General features: G+C 45.1%; 2 protein-coding genes across 2 annotated transcripts; both read left to right on the top strand.

Annotated features, from left to right (window-relative positions):
* LOC308049875 (keratin, type I cytoskeletal 19-like) lies at positions 1–7,258 on the top strand (the record flags this gene model as incomplete). The annotated part of the gene is made up of 9 exons (XM_080359745.1): positions 1–585; positions 672–754; positions 907–1,063; positions 1,258–1,419; positions 1,734–1,859; positions 2,028–2,254; positions 2,646–2,953; positions 3,431–3,532; positions 7,203–7,258. The coding sequence occupies 9 exons, from the start codon at positions 1–3 to the stop codon at positions 7,256–7,258; spliced, it is 1,806 nt and encodes a 601-aa protein (XP_080215871.1).
* Positions 7,259–10,759: 3,501 nt separating this feature from the next.
* On the top strand, positions 10,760–21,019 carry LOC308049874 (uncharacterized protein; the record flags this gene model as incomplete). Its single annotated transcript, XM_080359744.1, has 15 exons — positions 10,760–11,494; positions 12,129–12,211; positions 12,602–12,758; positions 13,105–13,266; positions 13,624–13,749; positions 13,859–14,085; positions 14,428–14,780; positions 17,788–18,290; positions 19,029–19,111; positions 19,253–19,409; positions 19,558–19,719; positions 19,888–20,013; positions 20,108–20,334; positions 20,479–20,570; positions 21,000–21,019. The coding sequence occupies 15 exons, from the start codon at positions 10,760–10,762 to the stop codon at positions 21,017–21,019; spliced, it is 3,213 nt and encodes a 1,070-aa protein (XP_080215870.1).
* Positions 21,020–21,979: the final 960 nt, after the last annotated feature.

Here is a 21,979-nt window from a genome sequence, read left to right as displayed (position 1 = left end):
ATGAGCTGGGCCTCCAAGGAGTCCTTCATAGGCTGTGTGGAAAGGAGGGGTGGTGGTGGAATGGGCAGCACGTATTCCTCGGTCTCCACGAGAAGAAGCACTTGTGGGACAAGTGGTGGTGGCAGGTTCTCTGGCGGCAGTTGTGGTGGAGGAAGCTCCAGGAGCAGCTATGGTGGAGCAGGCAGCGGTGGTGGCTACAGAACGATGCGACGCAGTAGTTACGGAGGGGGAATGAGCTGTGGTTATTATGGAGGGGGGATGAGCGGCGGTGGGTACGGAGTGAGCTTCAGGTCAGGCGGGAGCGGGTTTGGTGGTGGTTATGGAGGAAGCTTTGGTGGAGGTGGTGGTGGCTTTGGCAGCGGTGGCTTTCCTGGAGGGAGCATGGGGATTCTCTCCAATGATGAGAAGTTGACCATGCAGAGCCTTAATGAACGCCTGGCTTCTTACCTGGATAAAGTCAGAAGTTTGGAAAGGGAAAATTCTCAGCTTGAGCAATTAATCAGGGAGTGGTACCAGAAGCAAGGTCCTACTGGTACAAAGGACTACAGCCACTATTACGCAGAAATTGAAGACCTTCAAAATCAGGTAGGATGTTCTTTGTCACGGAAGTTTAAGCATTGACAGGCTTTTTGTGATTAGATAAATGTTGAGGCCTGGATATCCTCCTCTAGCTTGTGACTGCGACTGTGGAAACCAACAAGGTGCTTTTGGACCTGGATAACACAAGGATGACTGCAGAAGACTTCAGGATAAAGTAAATATATATTCCTATATATATATATATATATTTATATTCAAAAGCAGACACTATGATACTGGAATACATGAACTTTTTCATAAATAAAGTGAGTAGAAGGACTGGAGAGCCAAGAGCAGGGCTGATGTTTCTCACTCTCCTTGGTGCAGGTATGAGACAGAATATGGTCTCCGGCAGAATGTGGAGGCCGACATCAATAGCCTGCGACCCTTGTTGGATAATCTGACTCTGAACAGGTCTGACCTGGAAATGCAATTTGAGTCTCTAAAGGAGGAGATGATTAGCCTCAAGAAGAACCATGAGGAGGTAAGAGCCATCTCCTTGAAACGCAAAATGCAGAGGAACACAAGAACACGAGAAAAAACACATACATGTATATGTTGTTAAAAGAATCCAGGATGGTTTATGAGGTCGGAGTAAGTTAAAAGACTTCAAAACTCTTTAGAAAAGTGACTTCACCATTTTTGTTGATTTGCCTTGGGCCTGGGTTTTCTCTGCAGGAAATGAAACTGCTGCAAAACCAGTCGGGTGGTGATGTGAACGTGGAGGTGAACGCTGCTCCAGGAGAGGATCTGCTGAAAAAACTGAATGATATGAGGCAAGAATACGAAAATCTCATTCGGAAAAACCGTGAAGAGGTTGAAAGGTGGTATGAAATCAAGGTAAATGGTTAGAATTTGCATATTCACGTTACAAAAGGAAAACAATATCAACTTTTGGAAAGAACTTCCTGTAGATGGATGACACTTTGAACAACAACATCCATTGCTTTTAGGGTATAATGGTAGAAGCCTTTTGACTAAAATAAAGGAAATCACAAGTGGCCTTGAACTGAACTGGCAGGGCCACAGAAGGAAGTTTAAACAGCCCATGTTACACGTGGTCCTGCTTCAACTTGTGCTGCCAGACGTTTCCACGATAAACTACCATTCTAAGTAAAATTCAAAACCTCCAATTCCGTATATTAATTTTTCAGATGGAGGAAGTGAGTCAACAAGTCCAGTCAAGTGGCCAAGAAGTGGAATCAAGCAACCGACAGATCTCGGAGCTGAGACGTGAACTCCAGAACCTGGAAATCGAGCTGCGGTCACAGCTCAGCATGGTAGGTAATGACTGAGATGATCCTCTGCCATGCAAAGCACACGTGATCAGCTATAGGTAGCCCTGCATTTAGTGAAGATGCATTTAAGAGCTTTCTCATTTGGGGCATGAGAATGATTTAAACCCTCCACATCCCCATTTATAGTGTATTTTTTTCTTTCATTCTCAGGCACAGTCTCTGCAGTCGAACCTGGAGGACACAGAACGCCGCTACAGCATGCAGCTGCAGCAGATCCAGAGCATGATCAGCCCCTTGGAGGAGGAGCTGGCCAGTATCCGCTGCGAGATGGAGAATCAGAACCAGGAGTACAAGATGCTCCTGGGCATCAAGACCCGCCTGGAGCAGGAGATCGCTCAGTACCGGGCGCTGCTGGAGGAGGGACAGCAAGACATTGGGTACGGACAGTCAGATTCATTATCATGTCACCTATGCACACAGGTGAAGATGAAAGTAGAAATATTTATATTAGGAACAAGTGCAATTGGTTCATCATCAACATATTTACGACATTCACAAGAACTAATGTGGAATCTAAATGTTAGCGGGCAGTGTACAGAGCTATATTTTCTAGACTTATTATGAACCGGACAAAATATCTGCAAAAGTATTTAGAACTATAACTTGTAATTTCTTCTCCTAAGTACAATCAGGAAGTACAGTTCCATATGAAAATGGAAGGTTAGCAAGAAAACTACTGTCTTTTCTAAGTACTCACGGTGTATATTTTGAAAGGCTTCTAAAGCCATTCATTATCTATAAATAATAGACGTCCTTTCCTCCTGACAGCATCTCCCAGGGGGGAGCCGGTGGTGGATCATCAGGAGGAGGAGGACACGGAGGACATGGAGGGCATGGAGGACATGGAGGGCATGGAGGAAGCAGCTGGTGCTCAGGTGGAAGAAGCAGTGGAGGAAGAACTGGAGGATCCCATGAAGGAACCTCCTATTCCGGAGGTGGAGGAGGAGGGAGTGGAGGGAGAACCTCTGGTGGAGCCTCTGGGAGCAGCTCAGGTGGAGGAGGAGGAGGAGGCAGGTCCTGCCTCTCCCGCTCTTCATCCTCCCAGTCCCATCCTGGCAGCCCTTGTGAAAGCCAAGGTAAAAACTGGAATACAAGAGTTCATCCTCCCATTCACTTTTACTCTCTGGATAGCAGGAAACGATATGAAAACTCCTTTCCTGATTTGGAAATTTGGAGATATTTTTTGTGTTTTAAGTCCACTCTGAGATTCGTTCTTCTACAGTAAAGTATCAACAGGGTAGTATTTTCACAAGTGACACGAATGAAGGGGATGTTATCACAGGACGTGCAGAAAGAGGGAATGAAGGAGGAAAAGGAAAGATAATGCCCAATCCAATCAGGGATCCCAAGGAGTCAGTAGCTTCAGAAGAAAGCCAAATGTTAGAAATTTAACTGGTATTATTGGGGCAAAACTGTTAAAGGAGGGTGAAATAGTTGGAACACTGAAAACATTTAAAATATAAGGGGTATTAGCTGCAAAATCCTGAAGCAGCAGAAGATGGGGAGTGACCAAAAGGTCTTTTCCATGTCTGATTTCATGGCTGTTGTTCCAGGAGGTGGAGAAAACATGAAGCTGTGCCTGGAAGGGAATAAAACACTGGAGAGAGGAGCGACCATGGAGGAGGTGTCCAAAGCCATAAAAACGATGAGGATGGGTAAGGGTTCGACACCTCAAACAAGTGCCTGAAAATGTTGACCATGAAGGGGAAGTTTTGTTTTTAGAAAGATTCTGTTCCATTTATTTCTTATCGAGGAAGTAATCTGTATTTGATTTATACTCTAAATTTAAAGAGTGATTTATGCTTAGTTGAGAACAGAAGCAGGTCCATGTATTTAATATGATAAAGCCATAAACACCCACGGTTGTACAAATACTAAGTCTGACACTGTTCTAACCCTTCCAGAATGCTGAGGAAAACATCTGAGTCCACTGAGAACTACACAGTCTATAATTATGAAGTCACAAAAAGATGAAAAATACTGATTTAGATAACACTTCTTCAAATAAATTCTTGCTTCCCTTCCTCTCTCAACAGGGAGTCTTAGGAGGGTTGAGGAGTGATTTGGAAAACCAACATCTTCCACCGCAGGAGCTCACAGTGGGTTTGGACAACCCAAGCACGTCCCATCGCGTCTCTTCAAAGGGCAAAAGCTTGCTCAAGTTACTCAGCGCTGTTCACTCTGGGGACTCGTCGGAACTCTCTGGATGGCCAACCTGCTGCTTGCATCTCAATTTCTGTGCCTAATCACTGTTACCTGAGTTAATCTCTACCGTGATTGATATTCTTGTGAAAAAAAACAAAACAAAACAAAAAATACAAAAAAAATCCACAAAAAACCTCAAACCAATAAATGCTAATAAATCTTTGCTTCTCTCTGATGCAACCAGAAAGCTGTGTCTGGGGGAAATTTCCTTTAGCAGGTATTTGTGTTTGAATCGGTTACAAATATCAAGCCCTACATGTGGAATGCACAATAACATGTCAGATGATGTGCGAGACCCCAACGTGTGCAGTGACATATTCACCGTGTAAGACTAACCAGGCAAAACTGTGAAGAATACACAGCAATGGGAAAACTAATGGGCAACAAACCTACTCACTTCTGCTCCCATCAGGCAAGGGAGGGTGGTTTTAAGGACCTGACTGTCTCTTAGAAAAGTCTTCCTAAGGTGTCACTAAAATGCATGATAAAACTTCCCCGTCCTCATGTCTCATGACTAAGTACAGACAGGTATACATTTGACAAAAAGAAGACTGGCAAATTATTCATATTTAGGATGTGATTTACAAAATCCAGTGGTAGGTTGAGAGGGGAAAGAAAGATACCAGAGAGAAAAGATTCCAAAGCCAACTTGTGTTTTCACTTGAAGATAATTCAGAGGGTTTCTCACATGACACCTGGTCACTAATACATTCTTTAAATACATTATTTATCCTTTGCACTTAACTCATGTCCTTAGACACAAACAAAGGGAACCGGACAGGAGTGTCACCCTCTAAGTTCTTCTCCCTCAGCTTTACAGGCATGAGTTTTGTGTTTTCAAGGCATCGCCCACTGGGAAAGGTTGAGAAACACACGTTGGGTGGGAGACCGTGGGAACGGGAATCCTGAGCGCCCTAGTTCCAGGTACATCTGAGCCAGTGATTCATGGCATTGCCTTACGCCAGGCTCCCCGCCAATGTCATCAGTATTTGAAAGAGGATAATAAAATCTAGTGTCTCTCTGGGGGCCTGAGGAACTGGCTCATCTTCATAAAGGACTATTTTACACCTAAGCATGCACCGATATCCCTGACTTGACAGGCACAGAGGCAGTGTCGATGTTCACAAGGATTCCCCCATCTCCCTCTAAAACCCTTGAAGTATCAAACCCGACTCGTGTCTCTATTGCTCGCTGTCCCCAAACCCACCATCCCGGTTTGCTTTGCTGGTTGTACCCCCCTCTCAGGCTGTGGCAATTCTTTCCTAGACCTGGCTATTTGGGATACAAAACCGACAGCCCAAATTAAAGAATATCCCTGATACATCAGCCCTGCTTCTCAATCCTCCTCCAGGAGCCGGCCCAGTTCACCTCAAAGGTGTTTCTGCTCAGCCTCTTGGCTTTTAGAGGGTGATTTACAGGTTGTAATCACATCCTGTGCTTCTCTCCAAAAATATAATTTACTTCTAGTATTTTTACTGCCAGTTATCTAATTATCTATTAGCTGTGAGAGGCAGCTCGATACCGTCGGGAGAAATGAGGCTACAGTATGAACATGCAAATGTGAGAATATGTCGTGGTGTAATGTGCTACGCAACGCTGCTGCTGATTTAAATGTTTACATTGCTCTAATCACACACAGAAGTAGGGAAAAATTTCTGAGCAATTAGGATAGATAATACGACACTACTATTACTGCTTTTACTACCCAGCGTTGATTGTAGTGTCTTCTTCCTTGCCTTAACAATGTGTTCCCATACAGTTCTTTGCATGCAATGAGTCTGCATCTATAACGCAAATAAGCTTCATAAATAAAAACCACCAATAAACTTAAAAAAAATACCTACTTAATCATGGCATTAGTGCTCACTACAGACAAAAATAGGTCCGAATTTAGATGGTTTCTTACCATACCTTGGAAGAAAGCGCTAGTTTAAGCATTTTTTCCCTTTTCCATTTTGTATGTACAAAATCTGCATGGAGGTTATCACGGGCATTTGCTTACTGAGAGAACAGGTTTGTAATCATAACAATGACGCAAAATAAAACATATGCGGAGGAACAGAGCTAAAAACCCAAAATTACAATATTGCAAAGTAGGAGTAACAAATAAATATTGCAGGGCCAGGTATCTAAGCTCAGGACATGCTTAAAGTGAGATTCCAACAATATTAAGAATAGCGAGGAGAACCCTGCACTTTTTATTTGCATTCATTTTGTTATGCATTAATCAGCATAATAAGCTTTAATTTTATGAGCACAAAATGTTGCAACTTGGATACTTATCTAAGGCTCCTATTAGCGCTCTGAGAAGAAAATTGTGGTACGTGTTGGAACAAGACTTTCAGAACAACCTCAGGCCAAAATCAACGTACACGCACGCTCCTGTGTTTTTGGCTTCAGTTCTCCCAGAGCAATTCATTTGTCCATTTGGACGCATAGATGCCATTTCAAAATTGTCTATGCATATATTCTGCTGATCAGACTTTTGTTTAGCATTAATTGTCAGCCTTATTATTAATAACTGTCAAATGCGACACCGGCCATATTCACGGGTGACAGGATTGGTGCAGCACTAATGCCATCGCACTGCGCTGGTGGGGAGGAAGAAAATAGGAAACCTTTGCAGAGTTTGCTCATCTCAATGTGAATGTCCTAGTGGGTTTTCTGCACTCTTTTGAGGGCTGTAACACTGGTTGCTTAGGTGGTCATTTGCTTAAAGTGTTGGGGTTGTTTTCTGATAATAATTTTCTATATGGACAATCAGGCAGGGGCCAGATCCCCAAAGGCAGGAGGCATCAACAGGATTTAGCTACACTTAGACCGGCTGAAGCCCAAAGCTCTGATTCCCAAATCCTGCCTCAGTGAGTATTTAACCACCTTGAATTATTATGTTCACTAATTTTTACCTTTTGACTAAGATGTTCTCTAAGCTGCTTCTGCTCTTGGCCCTGCAGCGTGTCCATCATTCCAGAGCTCGGCCCAGCAGAATCACCCTCCTCCTGCAAAACACAAGAGTGGACACCTTTTTCACACCACATTAATTATAGTATCAGAAAGTACAATTACCGGGATTAGTGCTTTTGCAGGCTGGGATTCAAATCTCTATGTTCCATTTTGCAGTAACCAAAGCTGTTACAGGGATGGCCAAGCCAAGCTGCTTCATCCATATGGACTGAGCCCCATCAGCTCTGGAGAGAAGCAGGAAATCCAGTTGGCAGATGCTCTTATTGTGTCCTCCAGACACTATAGGCAATAAGAAAAATGCTGCTGCATTTTGGTACCACCAAAATATAATTATTCCAATCGAATTGACTTCACCCTGCAGGAGATGGGGGGTGATCCCAGAGGGCCAGTGGTCTGATTGTAGCTCAGAAGGCGACAGAAATGACACCTGGTAGCTGACAGGCAGTAATTAGCAGCCTGTCAGCTGTAGGGCACAAAAGCCTTGACCCACAGCTGCCACGTCCAAAGGACAAAAATGGTTTGTACATCTTCAGGATCGATGCAACAGGTGTTCTTAACCTACTTGCATGGAAGACCCAAGTTATCCTGCACAAAAGTGTTTGCTTGAAGAGTGCGGGAGGATTGAAACTTCCCAGGCAAGCTCACTGCTACCCTAACAGTCCTTGTTTCCTTTGCTGGGTCTCATCTAAATCCCTTTGGAAATTATCATGATTTCACTAGGATAAGGTGAGATGAATTGGGAATGAAGAGTGAGCACAGACTCCTGGGTGAAAACAGATCCTTTCATCTTACAAACATTTCTGCTAAGAGTGATGGGAGGAGGTTGTTAAACAGATGAAGAGAATAAACCGTAGCACTTGCCTGAGGCATGGCAGCGGAATGACGGTGAATTAAGGGTGAATGTTTTAACTTTTCAGCACACAGACACCAAAGTAAGCATGTTTTCTCCAGGTCTGTTTTGAAGGCAGCAGCTCCAGCCTGTTGTAAGAGCCTCCCAGTTTTGCTGAAATACACAGCGGTGCCGGCTGCTCACAGGGTTTGTCTTCACTCTGGTGCCAGGCGATCAGTTCTGTGATATAAATCAGGGAGGCCTGATTAAAAGGGAAAACAATAACAGAGGGAGAGTGAAGGAATGTCGGCTCTGCTTGAAACGTGGTGTGCGCTGAGCTCAACACGAAGCAGCGCGGGGTGTCAGGACAGTCGGATGCTCTGCAGCACTGGTTCCTGTGGTTATAAATGCCCTTATTCTGGGCTGATCTGGAAGTGTTTATATAGCTCTCTGGGTGCTGTATCAACACAGAAACAACAGTTAAACTGTGCGTCGTATATAGGGAAGAGACGAGAAAAGGTCCTAAACCCGCTGGTTCCATTTAACACATCAGTGGAAAGCAGCAGAGAACAACAATTTTTGAACGCTCTTTAAATGAGCTCAGAAAGGAAAAGTTCATCCTGTCCACAGAATGGATCTTCTCTGGTTTGTAGATATTTGCATAGTTAAATATTTAATAATAAATACATTAAAATATGCCATGAGGGAATTCAATTTATGCAAGAGCATGAAGCAGCCATACAACCTCCCAGCATGGACAAGTCCCTCCTGTGACCAAGCACATATAGAAATAAACAACCTACAAATAATATAGGAAACAATGTAGATTGTCAGTGAGTACACAGATGAAGAGACTCTTTTGGCGAATGTTTTTACTCTCGTTTTAACAATTCCAGATAATTTTTTTGCTCATTGTCACTAACACACCCAGAGATTGTCTATGAAAAGCATCTATAGTGAATATCGCTGGAATCACTGATGGAGATTTGGCTGTCATAACCAATTTAACATAGTACAGCAGAATTTGTGACCAAAAGGACATTGCTCAGACACAAAGGTAAAACTATACTAAAAAGAAGCAGTGTTTTGCATATAGTAAACTACATTTTTCAGCACCAATAATAGAACATGCCCAGAAAGTGTTTGTGCTGCTGAGATGACACTACAGTCCCCCAGCTGTCAGTCAAGGAGAAATTAGCACATCATCGAGCTGCTTGAAATCTTTCATCATCTTTGAGCATTGAGTATATCAAATAGCAAGATAAAATCAGAGAGCTTTTGAAAGAGATTGCATAAGAAGCAATAAAGCAATGTTGGCAAAAGCACAGCGCAAAGGACGGGACAATGGATTCCGAAACAAAATGTTAAATAATCCTTAATGTAACACGAAAAAGACCAGGAGTTGAGAGGCAGAAAGGGTTTGTAAGAGGATCGTGCACATGGAGGCTGACAAGAGGGTGGAAAAACCAACAGCAGCATTTAATCGGCTTCCAAATGGAGCTCTGGCCACAAGGACTGAGCCACATCAGGGTCTGCAAGGAGAGCAGACACAGAACCATAATAGTTTGGGGTCCATGGGCAGCAAGGGCACAAATGCTGCTAGTTTTGCTGCTGTTTGTGGTTAAGCAGTAGGGCCGGGCTGTTTGCACGAATGAAGTCTCTGTTATATTAAAAAATAAGATGCACATTGCTCATAAAAACTCACAGTGTAAGAACAAGGCTAAGGGGATGCTGAGGAAATGAGGTTCTGCATTTGAACCAGAATATTTCGCTTTCACCCAGGACAAAGGTGAACCATTATAACACCAGCCTATATTTGTAGGTGACAATAATCCGGAACCAGAGTCAGAACTGTTTGATCAAGCTCAGACTCTTTAGATCTTTCAGAAAGACGCAATTCTGTGTTCAGATGCTCTGTGGAACCTTGACGCCAACGACTGAGCCCAAAACCCATTCACAAGTCCCTCTTAGGCAAACTGCTGGGGATCAGCACAAGACTGAATTATGGAGTAATTTCTTTTGGGCTCTGTCTCAACAGTCTGATTTCAACCGATTTGTGCAAAAAGCCTTTCAGCTTTTCTCTCAAAATACTATTACAGAGCCTCAAGGATCTCTGCATTAAGAGCAGTATATATAATTCTCTACCACCTATAATATATGCCACAGTAACAATAGAGAGAATGAGCCATTTTATATTAAACCACAAAGTGTCTTCCCACACAGGAGTTTGTAGGTCATTGTCTGCATTAATGCAGCTTTTAATAGTGCTACAATTGATGTCATAATACAACTAAAGTATCCTTAACCTTCCTACATTTCACTTCAACAGCTCTTTGGTGAAAAAAACCCAGTATTTTTTGTCTCTTTGATTCCTATGACTTTGCCATCTAGTGTGCTGCATTATCACTTTGAGATTTGGGGCTTTTCTTCTTTATTTTAGAGAAAAGCCAAGAACAAAGATTCTCTCTGTATCGTTCCATCAGGTGCACATTATCTCAACATTTGCTTCATCAATACAAAGTGGCTTTTCCATCATAAAGCAGATCCAGGTTGCAGGAGGCAAAAGTCCACCTGTTTCAGAAAAAGCTATATGAAAAGAATGCCACCCAAGAGAAATGAAATGTTCGGTCTTAAACAAACACCATAAACCCAGCAATGGGCTAGATTGCCGGAGATATCGACATAAAAATATTGTTCAGCAAATTATTCTTGGCACAAACAACAAGGTTGGTAAATGCCCCGGGAGAAGGAAACACCCTGATGGTGACACCCATTGTCAAATGTATAAATAGAGAGAGCTGGGGATGAAAATTTGCAGTCCTGAATCTTATCAGGCTGTGTAGCTAAGCTTGGGATTGTGGTTTGACTCTGACCTGCTGCCACTATGAGCTGTGGCACCAAATCCTCATCTAGTATCACTAGAATGAGCAGCGGAGGCGGTGGTGGTGGTGGTTGCGGCGGTGGTGGAGGTGGTGGCGGTGGCGGAGGGGGCAGCAGCTGCGGAGTCCGTAAATCTGGTGGATACTCCTCAGTGTCCACTAGAAGATACACCTCGTCTGGAGGAAGCGGAGGCTTTTCTGGGAGAAGCTTTGGTGGAGGAGCTTCCAGGAGCAGCTTTGGAGGCGGCTTTAGCAGCGGCAGCTGTGGAAGGATTAGCCATGGGAGCTACGGGAGAATAGGTGGTGGGAGTTATGGAGGAGGAATGAGCTGTGGAAGCATGGGAGGAGGATTTGGATCAGGCGGAGGTGGTTTTGGGGGAATGGGAGGTGGTTATGGATCTGGCCTCGGCGGAGGGAGCTTTGGCGGTGGTGGATATAGTGGAGGTGGATTTAGTGGGTTTGGGGGTAGTGGTGGCTTTGGGGGTAGTGGTGGCTTTGGTGGAGGTAGTTTTGGTGGAGTAGGGTTTGGTGAAGAGGGCGGTTTGCTCTCCACAAATGAGAAACTGACCATGCAGAACCTCAACGATCGCCTGGCTTCTTACATGGATAAAGTGCGACACTTGGAGGAGGAAAATACTCAACTTGAACACTTGATCAGGGAGTGGTACAAAAATCAAGGTCCCAGTGGCACCAGGGACTACAGCCACTACTACAGAACAATTGATGAACTGCAAAACCAGGTATGATACAATTTGACTGACTTTGAACAGATTCTTATTAGAACGGCACCTGCCTCCTGCAGCACGATGTCCCCATTTGGGGTGATCCATTCCCCACTATGTTTTAGCCTGAAAGTGGAGTGGTGTAGGGACAAAGTTGGTTCTTCTCTGTCATGGGTGCTCTGCACCTTTTGGCGTGGTTTTTGGTGCGATGGCAGCATTGCCAGTGCAATGTTTGGTGCTGCTACTGCCCATATTGATTGCATCTTTTTTTTTAATAGACATGCACATTTAATCCAATTCTAGCCCTCTGCCATTTAATAGTCCCATATCTCCAGCACTAATATGGTTGTTGCCAAATGCAATGGGAATTATGTTGTCCCACTGTTTTTGCAATGTGACATTTATTCAGCTATTCTTTCCAATGAGGTATTGCATTTTTAATGGATGTTTGTAAACCAAAATTGACAGCAAAGGTGCTTTAACTGGAAGCAATACACTCTTCTTTCTATATATAGCTCCTGCAGCACCGATTAGGCTTGACATTACCACAAAGATACTCCGCAATGTGTTTCTGCACAGGTTTTCCTTCCCTCTGTCTGTGTGTCAGCCTGGAAAGACACCTGAGTGAATAACATCTGCCTCTCCTTTTCAGATTGTGGGTGCAAACGTGGACCTCAACAAGATCCTTCTTGACATCGACAACACCAGAATGACAGTGGATGATTTCCGACTGAAGTGAGTCTTGTCCTCCTGTCCCATTCCATCTCACCTCCCTTTACCCCCATGAGTTCATATTGCAAATTAACCTTTGTAGATGCTACGGCCTCTCGGCTCCCATGACAGAAGATATAATTGTTGGGAAAAGCATTCTGAGAATTATTTTGTTAGTTTTTCATTATTGTTTTTTCTCCAGACAACTTATTGAAGAGTGCTCATTCTAAGTTTCTTTGTCCTTGCATGTAGATTTATAAGCATAATCCTCATCATATAAATCTCATAGACAGAAACTCTACTGAAATCAAACGAATTATTGGAGATGGAAAGAGAATTAGGTTCTTTCTTTTAAGAACTGAGCAGTGGGATTAAAGACCAAAGATACACTGATCTTTCTTGTCTGTGGTTTAGATATGAAACTGAATACACTCTGCACCAGAGTGTGGCAAGTGACATTAATGGATTACGTCCCCTCTTGGATCAACTGACTCTGGCCAGATCTGACTTGGAGACACAGTTTGAGTCCCTAAAAGAGGAGCTGATCTATCTTAAGAAGAACCATGAAGAGGTAAGTTTCTCCACACTTTAAAATAATAACTCAGGAGAACTCAGCACTCAGAGAATTTCCTGTGGATTTCTTCCACCAGCAGCAACAGAATTTTGGCCGGTGGTGACACAAAGTGACACAATCTGGCTTTGATTTTCGGGAGGATGTAGCATCCATAGCTGACCACAGCTGATGCAGTAAGACATCCAGCTCAGCATGTGGCAAAACGAGCCCAGGAAAATAAGTGGCTGTCAGTACAAAGTGAGGAACTCAGGGAGGAAAATCATACAGAATACATGGAGGAATCTCTTTGCCTTCACCCTTTGAGAACCCGGTGAATCTTTTATTTTTCTTTTATTTTGTTTAGGAAATGAAAGGACTGCAAACACAATCTGGTGGTGATGTTAATGTGGAGGTCAACGCTACTCCTGGTGTTAATTTGACGGAAAAATTAAATGAGATGCGCCGTGAATACGAACAGCTTATTGAGAACAACCGGAGAGAGGTGGAAAGCTGGTATGAAACCAAGGTAAAGCACGGATTTTGTTCTTTTACCAAGTCTCTCACAAAGAACTGGACCTATTTACATCCAGCAGAGGAAAAGCAACATATCACATGGTATTTAAGGGACATTAAATTTAAAGGACTTTAAGCAGTTTACAGTAACAGTTCTGGAGTATTAAGTTTATGCGGTAAAGAATGTAGAATCTCTGGGTTCCAGTAGCAAGTGGATTACACAGTGTGAGTTGGTAGAGAGGCGCGTGGGACACAGTCCACATCACATCTGTCTTTATTCTTATTAATTGCTTTCTCAATGCTTTTATGACAACCCCACAATGTTTTCTTATTATCAAAAATGCCTCAAGTCTCTATGTGAATTTTCCAGATGGAAGAAGTTAATCAACAAGTCCACACAAGCGGTCAGGAGATACAATCAAGCAACCAACAGATCTCGGAGCTGAGACGTGAATATCAAAGCCTGGAAATTGAGCTGCAGTCACAGCTCAGCATGGTAAGTACGGACATTTGCTTCTGCTTCACCTGTGACACGTGTCACAAGAAGGAAGGAATGGTGAAACATCACATTGCCATAAACCCTCTGTTCGGTTTTCCATTTGCAGATAGACTCTTTGCAGTCCAACCTGGAGGACACAGAACGTCGCTACAACATGCAGCTGCAGCAGATCCAGAGCATGATCAGCCCCTTGGAGGAGGAGCTGGCCAGTATCCGCTGCGAGATGGAGAATCAGAACCAGGAGTACAAGATGCTCCTGGGCATCAAGACCCGCCTGGAGCAGGAGATCGCTCAGTACCGGGCGCTGCTGGAGGAGGGGCAGCACGACCTCGTGTATGTATCTGCTACAAGAACACAGCACTATGTGAAAGCTGGGGTTGCTAGATCAGTCCAATTTGGAGTGCAGTAACACCACGCACCGAAAAAGAAGCAAGGCTAAATCTTGCAAGAAATGTCTGGGCAGAATGTGGGGAAAGCAAGAACTCTTGCATTCAAGCTGAAAATGAAAGAGAGGTTGATTTTTGGCACTGCACCAGTTGTCTTGCTGATCTGTGCCAGGTTCTGAAGAGAAGTAAAGATGAGAGCAGCACAGGCAGTGCCTGTAAATAGATTTCAGTCTGAAAGCAAACCCACGTTTGATTAACTTTTCTTCTCCTTCTTCCTCTCTCCTTGCAGAATCCCAGGAGGAGGATTAGGAGGAGGCATGGGAGGTGGTAGAGGAGGAGGTGGAGGCTATTCTTCTGGAGGAGGAAGAGGAGGAGGAGGAGGTGGTAGCATGGGTGGTGGCTACGGAGGTGGTGGAATGTCCTCCAGCAGTGGAACAGGAGGAGGCAGCAGTGGTGGAGGAATGGGAGGAGGAAGCTTCGGAGGAGGAGGAGGAAGCAGCGGCGGCTCCACTGTTGTTGGTGGAGGAGGAGGAGGAGGAGGCGGAGGATGCGGAGGAAGAACCTCAGGAGGTGTCAGCAGTTCCCACTCCTACGCTTCATCTTCCCATTCTCAGTCCTGCAGGAGCGGTGGTGGAAGCCAAGGTGAGAATTGTTGTATGGTCACACTGTTCTCGGTCCCATCCTTATTTATACACGATATCAACACCCTCTTCCAGAGGGAAACAGTACCAGGATAAATCAAAATTTCTGGAAAGTGTTAGATTTACTTTTATTAAAAATTCTTTCCTATTTGTGTGCAGAGGATCAACTCTGCTTAAGAAACACACATCCAATTTCTATTCAGTTTTGTAGGTGACATCAGCTAATCATATAGTAAAAACCTGAGCTATTTTTCTTCATCTCTCTCATTCTCTGCAGAACTTCATAAAAACTGCTGCTTTTGGAAGCCTTATGGTCACCTATCACACAAACAAGTTTATTTTCTGTTTGGTCAGAGATTCAGCGCCAGTACTGCAGTGATTAATTCTTTCCTTATTTCCAAACAGGATATTGAACACCTTTGGACTAAAAATCTGAGGATCCTGCAGCCCAAGATCTTTCAAACAGTAACCGGCCCAAATCCCTACGTTCCCCACGCAATGTCCCGAGCAAAGACGGATGTTTTACCAGCTCCTCGGTGTTGCTGATGCCGTCCAAGCCACTCAGACGCCACCTGCCCACCTGCCCCGCGCTGCTTCTGCCCCAACGCTCTGCGGCTTCAGCCACTGGCGCTTGAGCTACTCGCTTTCCAGATTCAACCTGTTGGTTACTCAGGTTGTTCTGTATCAGGAAAATGTCGCTAATAAAACTTCATTTCTGTTCAATGCAACCACAATCCCGTTTGGAGGGGTTTTTTTCCATTCTGCAGGTGTAAACACTTCAAAAGAAAACTCAAAGCCATGCCAACACATGTCCTCACGTAGAAAAGATGGTGATGGTGAAGTTTTTAAACAGGGCACACAGAAATCTGGGCTGCAAAGGCTGGCAGAGCATCCTAGGCAAACGAGGGGCCGCAATTACCCCGAGCCGCACAAGTGAGGGTGGATTTCACTTGAACTTGAACTTGCGGCCAAGGTGCTGGTGCTCAGGGAGCACCTCTAGTGGTGAATAAACAGCCAAAGCAAACGTGGGTTTGTGGCAGAGAAACTGGCACCACCAATTAAGGGTGAAACAAATCAACACACCAGGGTGTGGATCAGGAGAACAGATGCAAAATTTATCTCCAGAAACACAGGTCACGTTGCCATGAGAACTTTCTCAACACTTGGAAACCATTCAGGGAGACAGAAACACTTGAGCGACCCCAAAGCCAAGTCTGGTTTCGTTTGCGTTGTGCTTGCGTGAACTTTGCAGACTTGTTAAACCGACTTTGTGTGACACGAACACTTCCAGCAACACACCACAGAAAGAAGGAGATTCTATTTCTTTGATTGAGATACTTGTTCTACACACATCATACAGAAAGAGCAGTGATGTTGACATCCAATGGTGTGGGGGTTATTTCAAAGTAACCAACTGTGCTTACACCAGGGCCCTCTAGAGGGTATTGTTACCTCTTGCACCTCCTGTGTTAAAACTACCTCCACAGGTGTCAATCTACACTTTAAATTAAGAGTATTTCTTTTCCTCTCATAATTTCCTGGCTGCCCAAGAGGCACTAAGTGTTGAGCACCAAGAAAATTACACGCTATCCTCAAGTTCCAACAACCCTCCCGCCTCTGCTGGGCACCTTCAGCTGGAAGGTGACTCAAGCCCTTCTCACTCTTCTTTTGCTAATTTTAAGGGGTTTATTTCTTCTTCTGTAATATGGAGCCTCTTCCTAAAATACTTCCAGATTGAATTCCCCCCTCACTGTGGATAAGGTGGTTTTGGGATGGAAATTCACAGCAGGTTCCATCAGCTCCTTGTGCTTCCCCTGTACTGCGAAGTCACCACAATTTCTGCAGGAGCTTTTGTGCTGGTATTTAATGCACACCTGGAAACCCCAGAATTTGTTTCTGTTCAAGGCTTTTCTGAGTTTCACAGAAGCTTGACTAGTAAAGATGGAAAAAGCCACTCATTGACCATCCCATATTACACAGGCGGTGGAAAAATATACACAATTGTTTCTGACTCCGTGTTTTGTGTTGCAAGACACTCTCTCACCGCTGGCAAATACAATTCACTGTAATGAGTTCAGATAATGATTATATTTTTTACGATCTAATCTTTGGTGCTGTATCGTTTCATCAAACATTTTTGGCTGCTTTATTTAATTCAAAGGCATAGTCTGAGAAGTGACTGGTTTTAATGTGATTGTGAAAATATGAAATGTCAAACCTTTGTCCTCTCAATTTCCTCTAGGTCCATTTAAAACAGTTAAAATAAAACTTCTAAATGTTTGACAGTAAAGTTTTAGTATAATTTCCTTTGTACAATATTACTTTTGTGGCTGTCACCCAGTTTTCTTCAACAATAAAAATGATGCAATAACCACCCTGCACTTTCAGAAAACCTTAAATACCAGCAGGACCTTCCTCAGTATAATCAGTGACAACAGAGTAAAAGACTCAGTCTATAGTTCTCGTCTATAACAGGCATGGGAATGCAGTTCTAAATATTAGTAATTGAATGCAGTAAATGTAAGTAGATTTCTAAATAGCTAATGTAAATTTTGAAAAAATTAACGAATACAGAGTCCCTTAGAGGTTGCTGGTCTTACGAATCACTGTCTGTGATCACAGGAGGAAAACGAAACCTGAAATACCGAATTTCGCCACACAGAAGACAAGGAGACAGACAACCAAGGTGGAGTCTTCATTAACGCCTATTACCAGCGATATATTGCCAGATTAATAGAACCTATGAGATACATTATCCAACAAACTATAAAACAAAGAGACGCCCACATAAAATTATAGTGCATACTTTGTATGAATCAACACAGACATACTTGAACACAATGGTAATGCGTTTTCCTAAGCCCAGACAAAATTCCCTTAGCACATCACTTTTGGCAGGAGCACCAGGGCTGGCAAAGCCCATGGGAAGCTGGCCTGCTGGGAGGTGACACCCACCCGCAGGTATAAAGAGCCACAAGCAAGGAGAGGAGCCCCACTTGGATTTGCAGTTCCAAGCTGTGCCGTGGGCTTTGCATTTGGGGCTGCTGACCTGATTCGTGACACCATGAGCTGCAGCATCAAGAGAACGTCCAGCACCTCTTACCGGAGCGGTGGAGGCGCAGGGGGCTGCGCTGGCGGCAGCGGCAGGAGTTCCTCCGTCTCCTGCCGGCGATACGCCTCCTCGGTCATAGGCGGTGGGAGCTATGGGGGGGGAGCTTGCAGCATCGGCTACGGAGGAGGCATGAGCGCCAGCAGCCTTGCTGGTGGCTTTGCCGGTGGCTTTGGTGGTGGCTTTGGTGTTGGAGGGGACGTCCTCTTGAGCGGCAATGAGAAGGTCACCATGCAGAACCTCAATGACCGCCTGGCTGCTTATCTGGACAAAGTGCGCAGGTTGGAGGAGGAAAACGCTCAGCTCGAGCTCCACATCCGCGAGTGGTACAGGAAACAAGCGCCCAGCGTCTCCAAGGACTACACCTCCTACTACCAGACCATCGAGCAACTCCAAAATCAGGTAGGACAGCCCTATCTATCGTGTTCTCACGTCCCTCACGCTATTCCCACTTGGAAGGGGTTCCTCTGCCATCTGGCTCCAAGGGGGTGGGAAGGAGCTGCTGGTGGCACCACAGGCATCACCTGCTGAGCTGCGCCTCCCACCTTCGAGCACCCCACAAGTGAAAGGGACGTGCGCTTGGGACACAGCCGAGGCACCAGGGAGGGCTCCACCAGCCCCAAACTTGCTGCCACACGCAACTGAAACCCCATGGTGCACGGTGGCTCCAAACCAGCCAGCTGTGGTTTACATTTTCTCTGGGGAACAAAAAGCCACAAAGCCGAAGCACCTGGACTGCAAGATCTGAACTCCCTTTGTCTCCACACACTCCCATGTATTCCAGATGGAAGGACCAAGGTCTTCCCTTACAACCATAGGTACCCAGAAAATAGAATAAGCAGACTGTGAAGAAGTACATTGCAGGAAAGGGTGGGAATACATTCCTTGAGATACACGGAGAACTCTCTCTAACTTGAGAAAGAGAAGCAAAGAGTTGGGATTTGGGGGGATGTTATCTAATAGACTGAGTTTCCTTGAAAAGTAACTTTGGAGCATGACCCTCTCATATGGCTCCTGCATTACCGCAGGAAACAATGCCAAGACCCGCAACAAAGTCCTACCAAAGATTTGGGTCTTCTTTCTTCTTGTCTTAAATGTCTCAAACACAGAAAGACCCCCCTCCAACTTGCTCTTTTTCAGATCATTTCTGCCACTGTGGACAACAACCGACTGCTTCTGGACATCGATAACAGCAAGATGACTGCTGAGGACTTCCGAATGAAGTGAGTACCGCTCTGTGAACCTTGCATGTCTTTCAGGTTCTGCTCATCATCTCAGAAGACAAGGTAGCACTGCCCTGAGTGCTGTTACTGAGTCTTCATCAACTCATCTCCCTGTTTCTGTCTCTCTTTTCTGTGGTACAGGTACGAGAACGAGCTGGTCATCCGTCAGACTGTGGAGTCTGATATCAATGGCTTGAGAAACCTCCTGGATGACTTGACTCTGGTTAGATCTTCACTGGAATCTGAGCTGGAGTCCTTGAAGGATGAGCTGATTGCTCTTAAGAGAAACCATGAAGAGGTACGATCCCATGATGTCCACCACACAGCACTTGGATGCTTTAGAGTCCCCCAAGTTACATATCAAGTTCATTTAGCCTTTGTACCTTGATCTGCCCACTGTCCCCAAGACAAGAAATGACCCTGGCTCTTTGTTTCTCCCTTTGCAGGAGCTCAGGCAGCTCCAGTCTCAAACTACGGGTGACGTGAGTGTGGAGGTCAATGCTGCCCCTGGCCAAGACTTGACCAAGATCCTGAATGACCTGAGGAACGAATACGAGCAGATCATCGAGAAGAACCGCAGAGAGGTTGAGCAGTGGTATGAAGTCAAGGTACGGAGCAATGCACCAGGTGGGGGCTCCTCCTGGGGGAAAGCACAGACACCCTGCGATGGGTGTGCAAAGCCCTTGCTAAGTGGTGATCTTCATTCTTAGCCAGCAAATCTGCTCCCTGAGGATGTTTTATAACTCACAAAGTGTCTTGGGCTTTGACTTGTACAGATTGAAGAAGTCAATCGCCAGGTCACCTCGAGCAGCCAGGACATGCAGACCAGCAGCCACCAGCTCACTGAACTGAAACGCGAAACGCAGAACCTGGAGATCGAACTGCAGGCGCAGCTCAGCACGGTACCTGGGGCAGGAGCGCCGAGGGCACGTCCCTCCTTGCAAGGGGCAGCGAGGGGAGAGCCCTGCTCCTCAACTCCCGCGTCTCCCCTTGCAGAAATCCTCCCTGGAAAACTCCTTGGCAGAAACCGAATCCCGCTACGCCTTCCTGCTGCAGCAGATCCAGGCGCAGATTAACTGTGTGGAGGAGGAGCTGGCCAGTATCCGCTGCGAGATGGAGGGTCAGAACCAGGAGTACAAGATGCTCCTGGGCATCAAGACCCGCCTGGAGCAGGAGATCGCTCAGTACCGGGCGCTGCTGCAGGAGGGGCAGCAAGACATCGCGTACGTATTCCATATTAGAGCAAGGGAATAAAAAGAAATCCTTGTGTACTTAATTGCTTGTCCATGGAGCTACATCAACATCTTTTTGACTGAATATCCAGTGGTTAGGCGTTTTTTTGTGAATTAATTACTCTTCTTTTACAGTGCCGCCCAAGCAGCTTTCCAAGGAGGTGGTAAATCCTCCCACTCATATTCTTCTACTTCCTACTCTCATGCGCAGTGTGGCGACGTGGCAGGTAAGAAAACTCTTTGTAAGGTTATCTTTATTAGTGGGCTACATCTACCCCAATGACTACAATATATTTTGTCAGAAAAAGGTTTTGGGCTGGGTGAGATTCCCAGGTCAGGTAGCACAGAGGTGAGAGGATCTCATTGACTATGTCACAGAGGAATATGGGTTCAAAATACAGTAAACATTACCCTTCCTTCTACTTACATATAAAACACCGATTATAAGCTCTACAGGATAGGATATGGTTTTTTTCTCACTGGAATAGAAGATGAAATACAGTTATAAGAAAGTGCCCAGAGTATTGCTGGGTTTGGAGCCTCCAAGCGTCTCCCACGGCTCTCTTGCTAACACAGCGTGTTAGGGGAAAGAAACCAGCCCAGGAGGAAAGATCCAGTGTCCCCGAAAGGCAACAATCTGCTCTGTCTTTACACAGGACAGCCCCGAGTGTGCTAGAGCACCAGCAATGACGCTGGTGTCCCCCAACCGGGTCACATCGAGCACGGACAGCAAGAGTTGGAACCAAGCGCTTCTGCAGCACCGCCAATGCAACTGGACCAGCCTGGAAGGAGCATCTAGTCCCTGCCCCGTCATCCCCCCACCATCCTGCAATGCTCGCCTTACTCAACTTGTCTCTGTCAATTCGTTGTTTAAGGGCTTAAATTCTGCCAATAACCTTGCCTCTAATAAATCTTTACTTCTGCAACACAAATAAAATCAGCGTGTCTGAGAAATTTAATTTAACACACTTTGAATGGGTGTTTATCAGGCTAGCCAATCAAACACAGGTTGTCCCGTCGCACTTTGTAAGAGTCTCAGAACAACTTATTTTGCACTGAGAAAACAGACACCATGCCGAGATCATATCACTGAGAAAAGGGAGGTGTCGCCAAGGTGAGCATGGTGGTGTGAAGTATGACATTCCCAGTCGGGAGGGACTCCAGAACCCTCTGCTCCAGAGCCAGAGGTACAGGGCTGAGAACACAAATCCATTCTTGACACAGTTTTTCTTCTTCCTGTGAAACTACGAACCACGTGTTGTTTTCTAATGGCTGCTAACGGATTGTTCCCTGGCCCTTTGGCTCGCTGCTTTTTACTAAAGACGCTCTGAATGATGGGAGTGAAAAGAGAAAGAAAATACCAATGACAGGCAACTCTCTGAAGACCAATTAACTGTTAATGAACTTAAGTGCCACTACTATGACGAACCTGAGTCCATTAATCCTTGGCTTTCCTCAGCCCATCTCAGCTGTGGAAGGTGTGACTCAGTGGGGGCTGTTCCAGCACATACGGGTTTCTTGACATCAAGGATTTCTACACCTTTGGCTACGTCAAGAATTCCGTAGTGCTAACTTCTGTTGGGAAATACAGCCAGCAAGGCAATGTGCCGCTTTCCTTGGTGTCATGCACCAAAAA

This window comes from Nesoenas mayeri, assembly GCF_963082525.1.
Source record: "Nesoenas mayeri genome assembly, chromosome: 26".
Taxonomy (NCBI): Eukaryota; Metazoa; Chordata; class Aves; order Columbiformes; family Columbidae; genus Nesoenas; species Nesoenas mayeri.
This window is presented reverse-complemented; position numbering and strand designations above follow the sequence as displayed.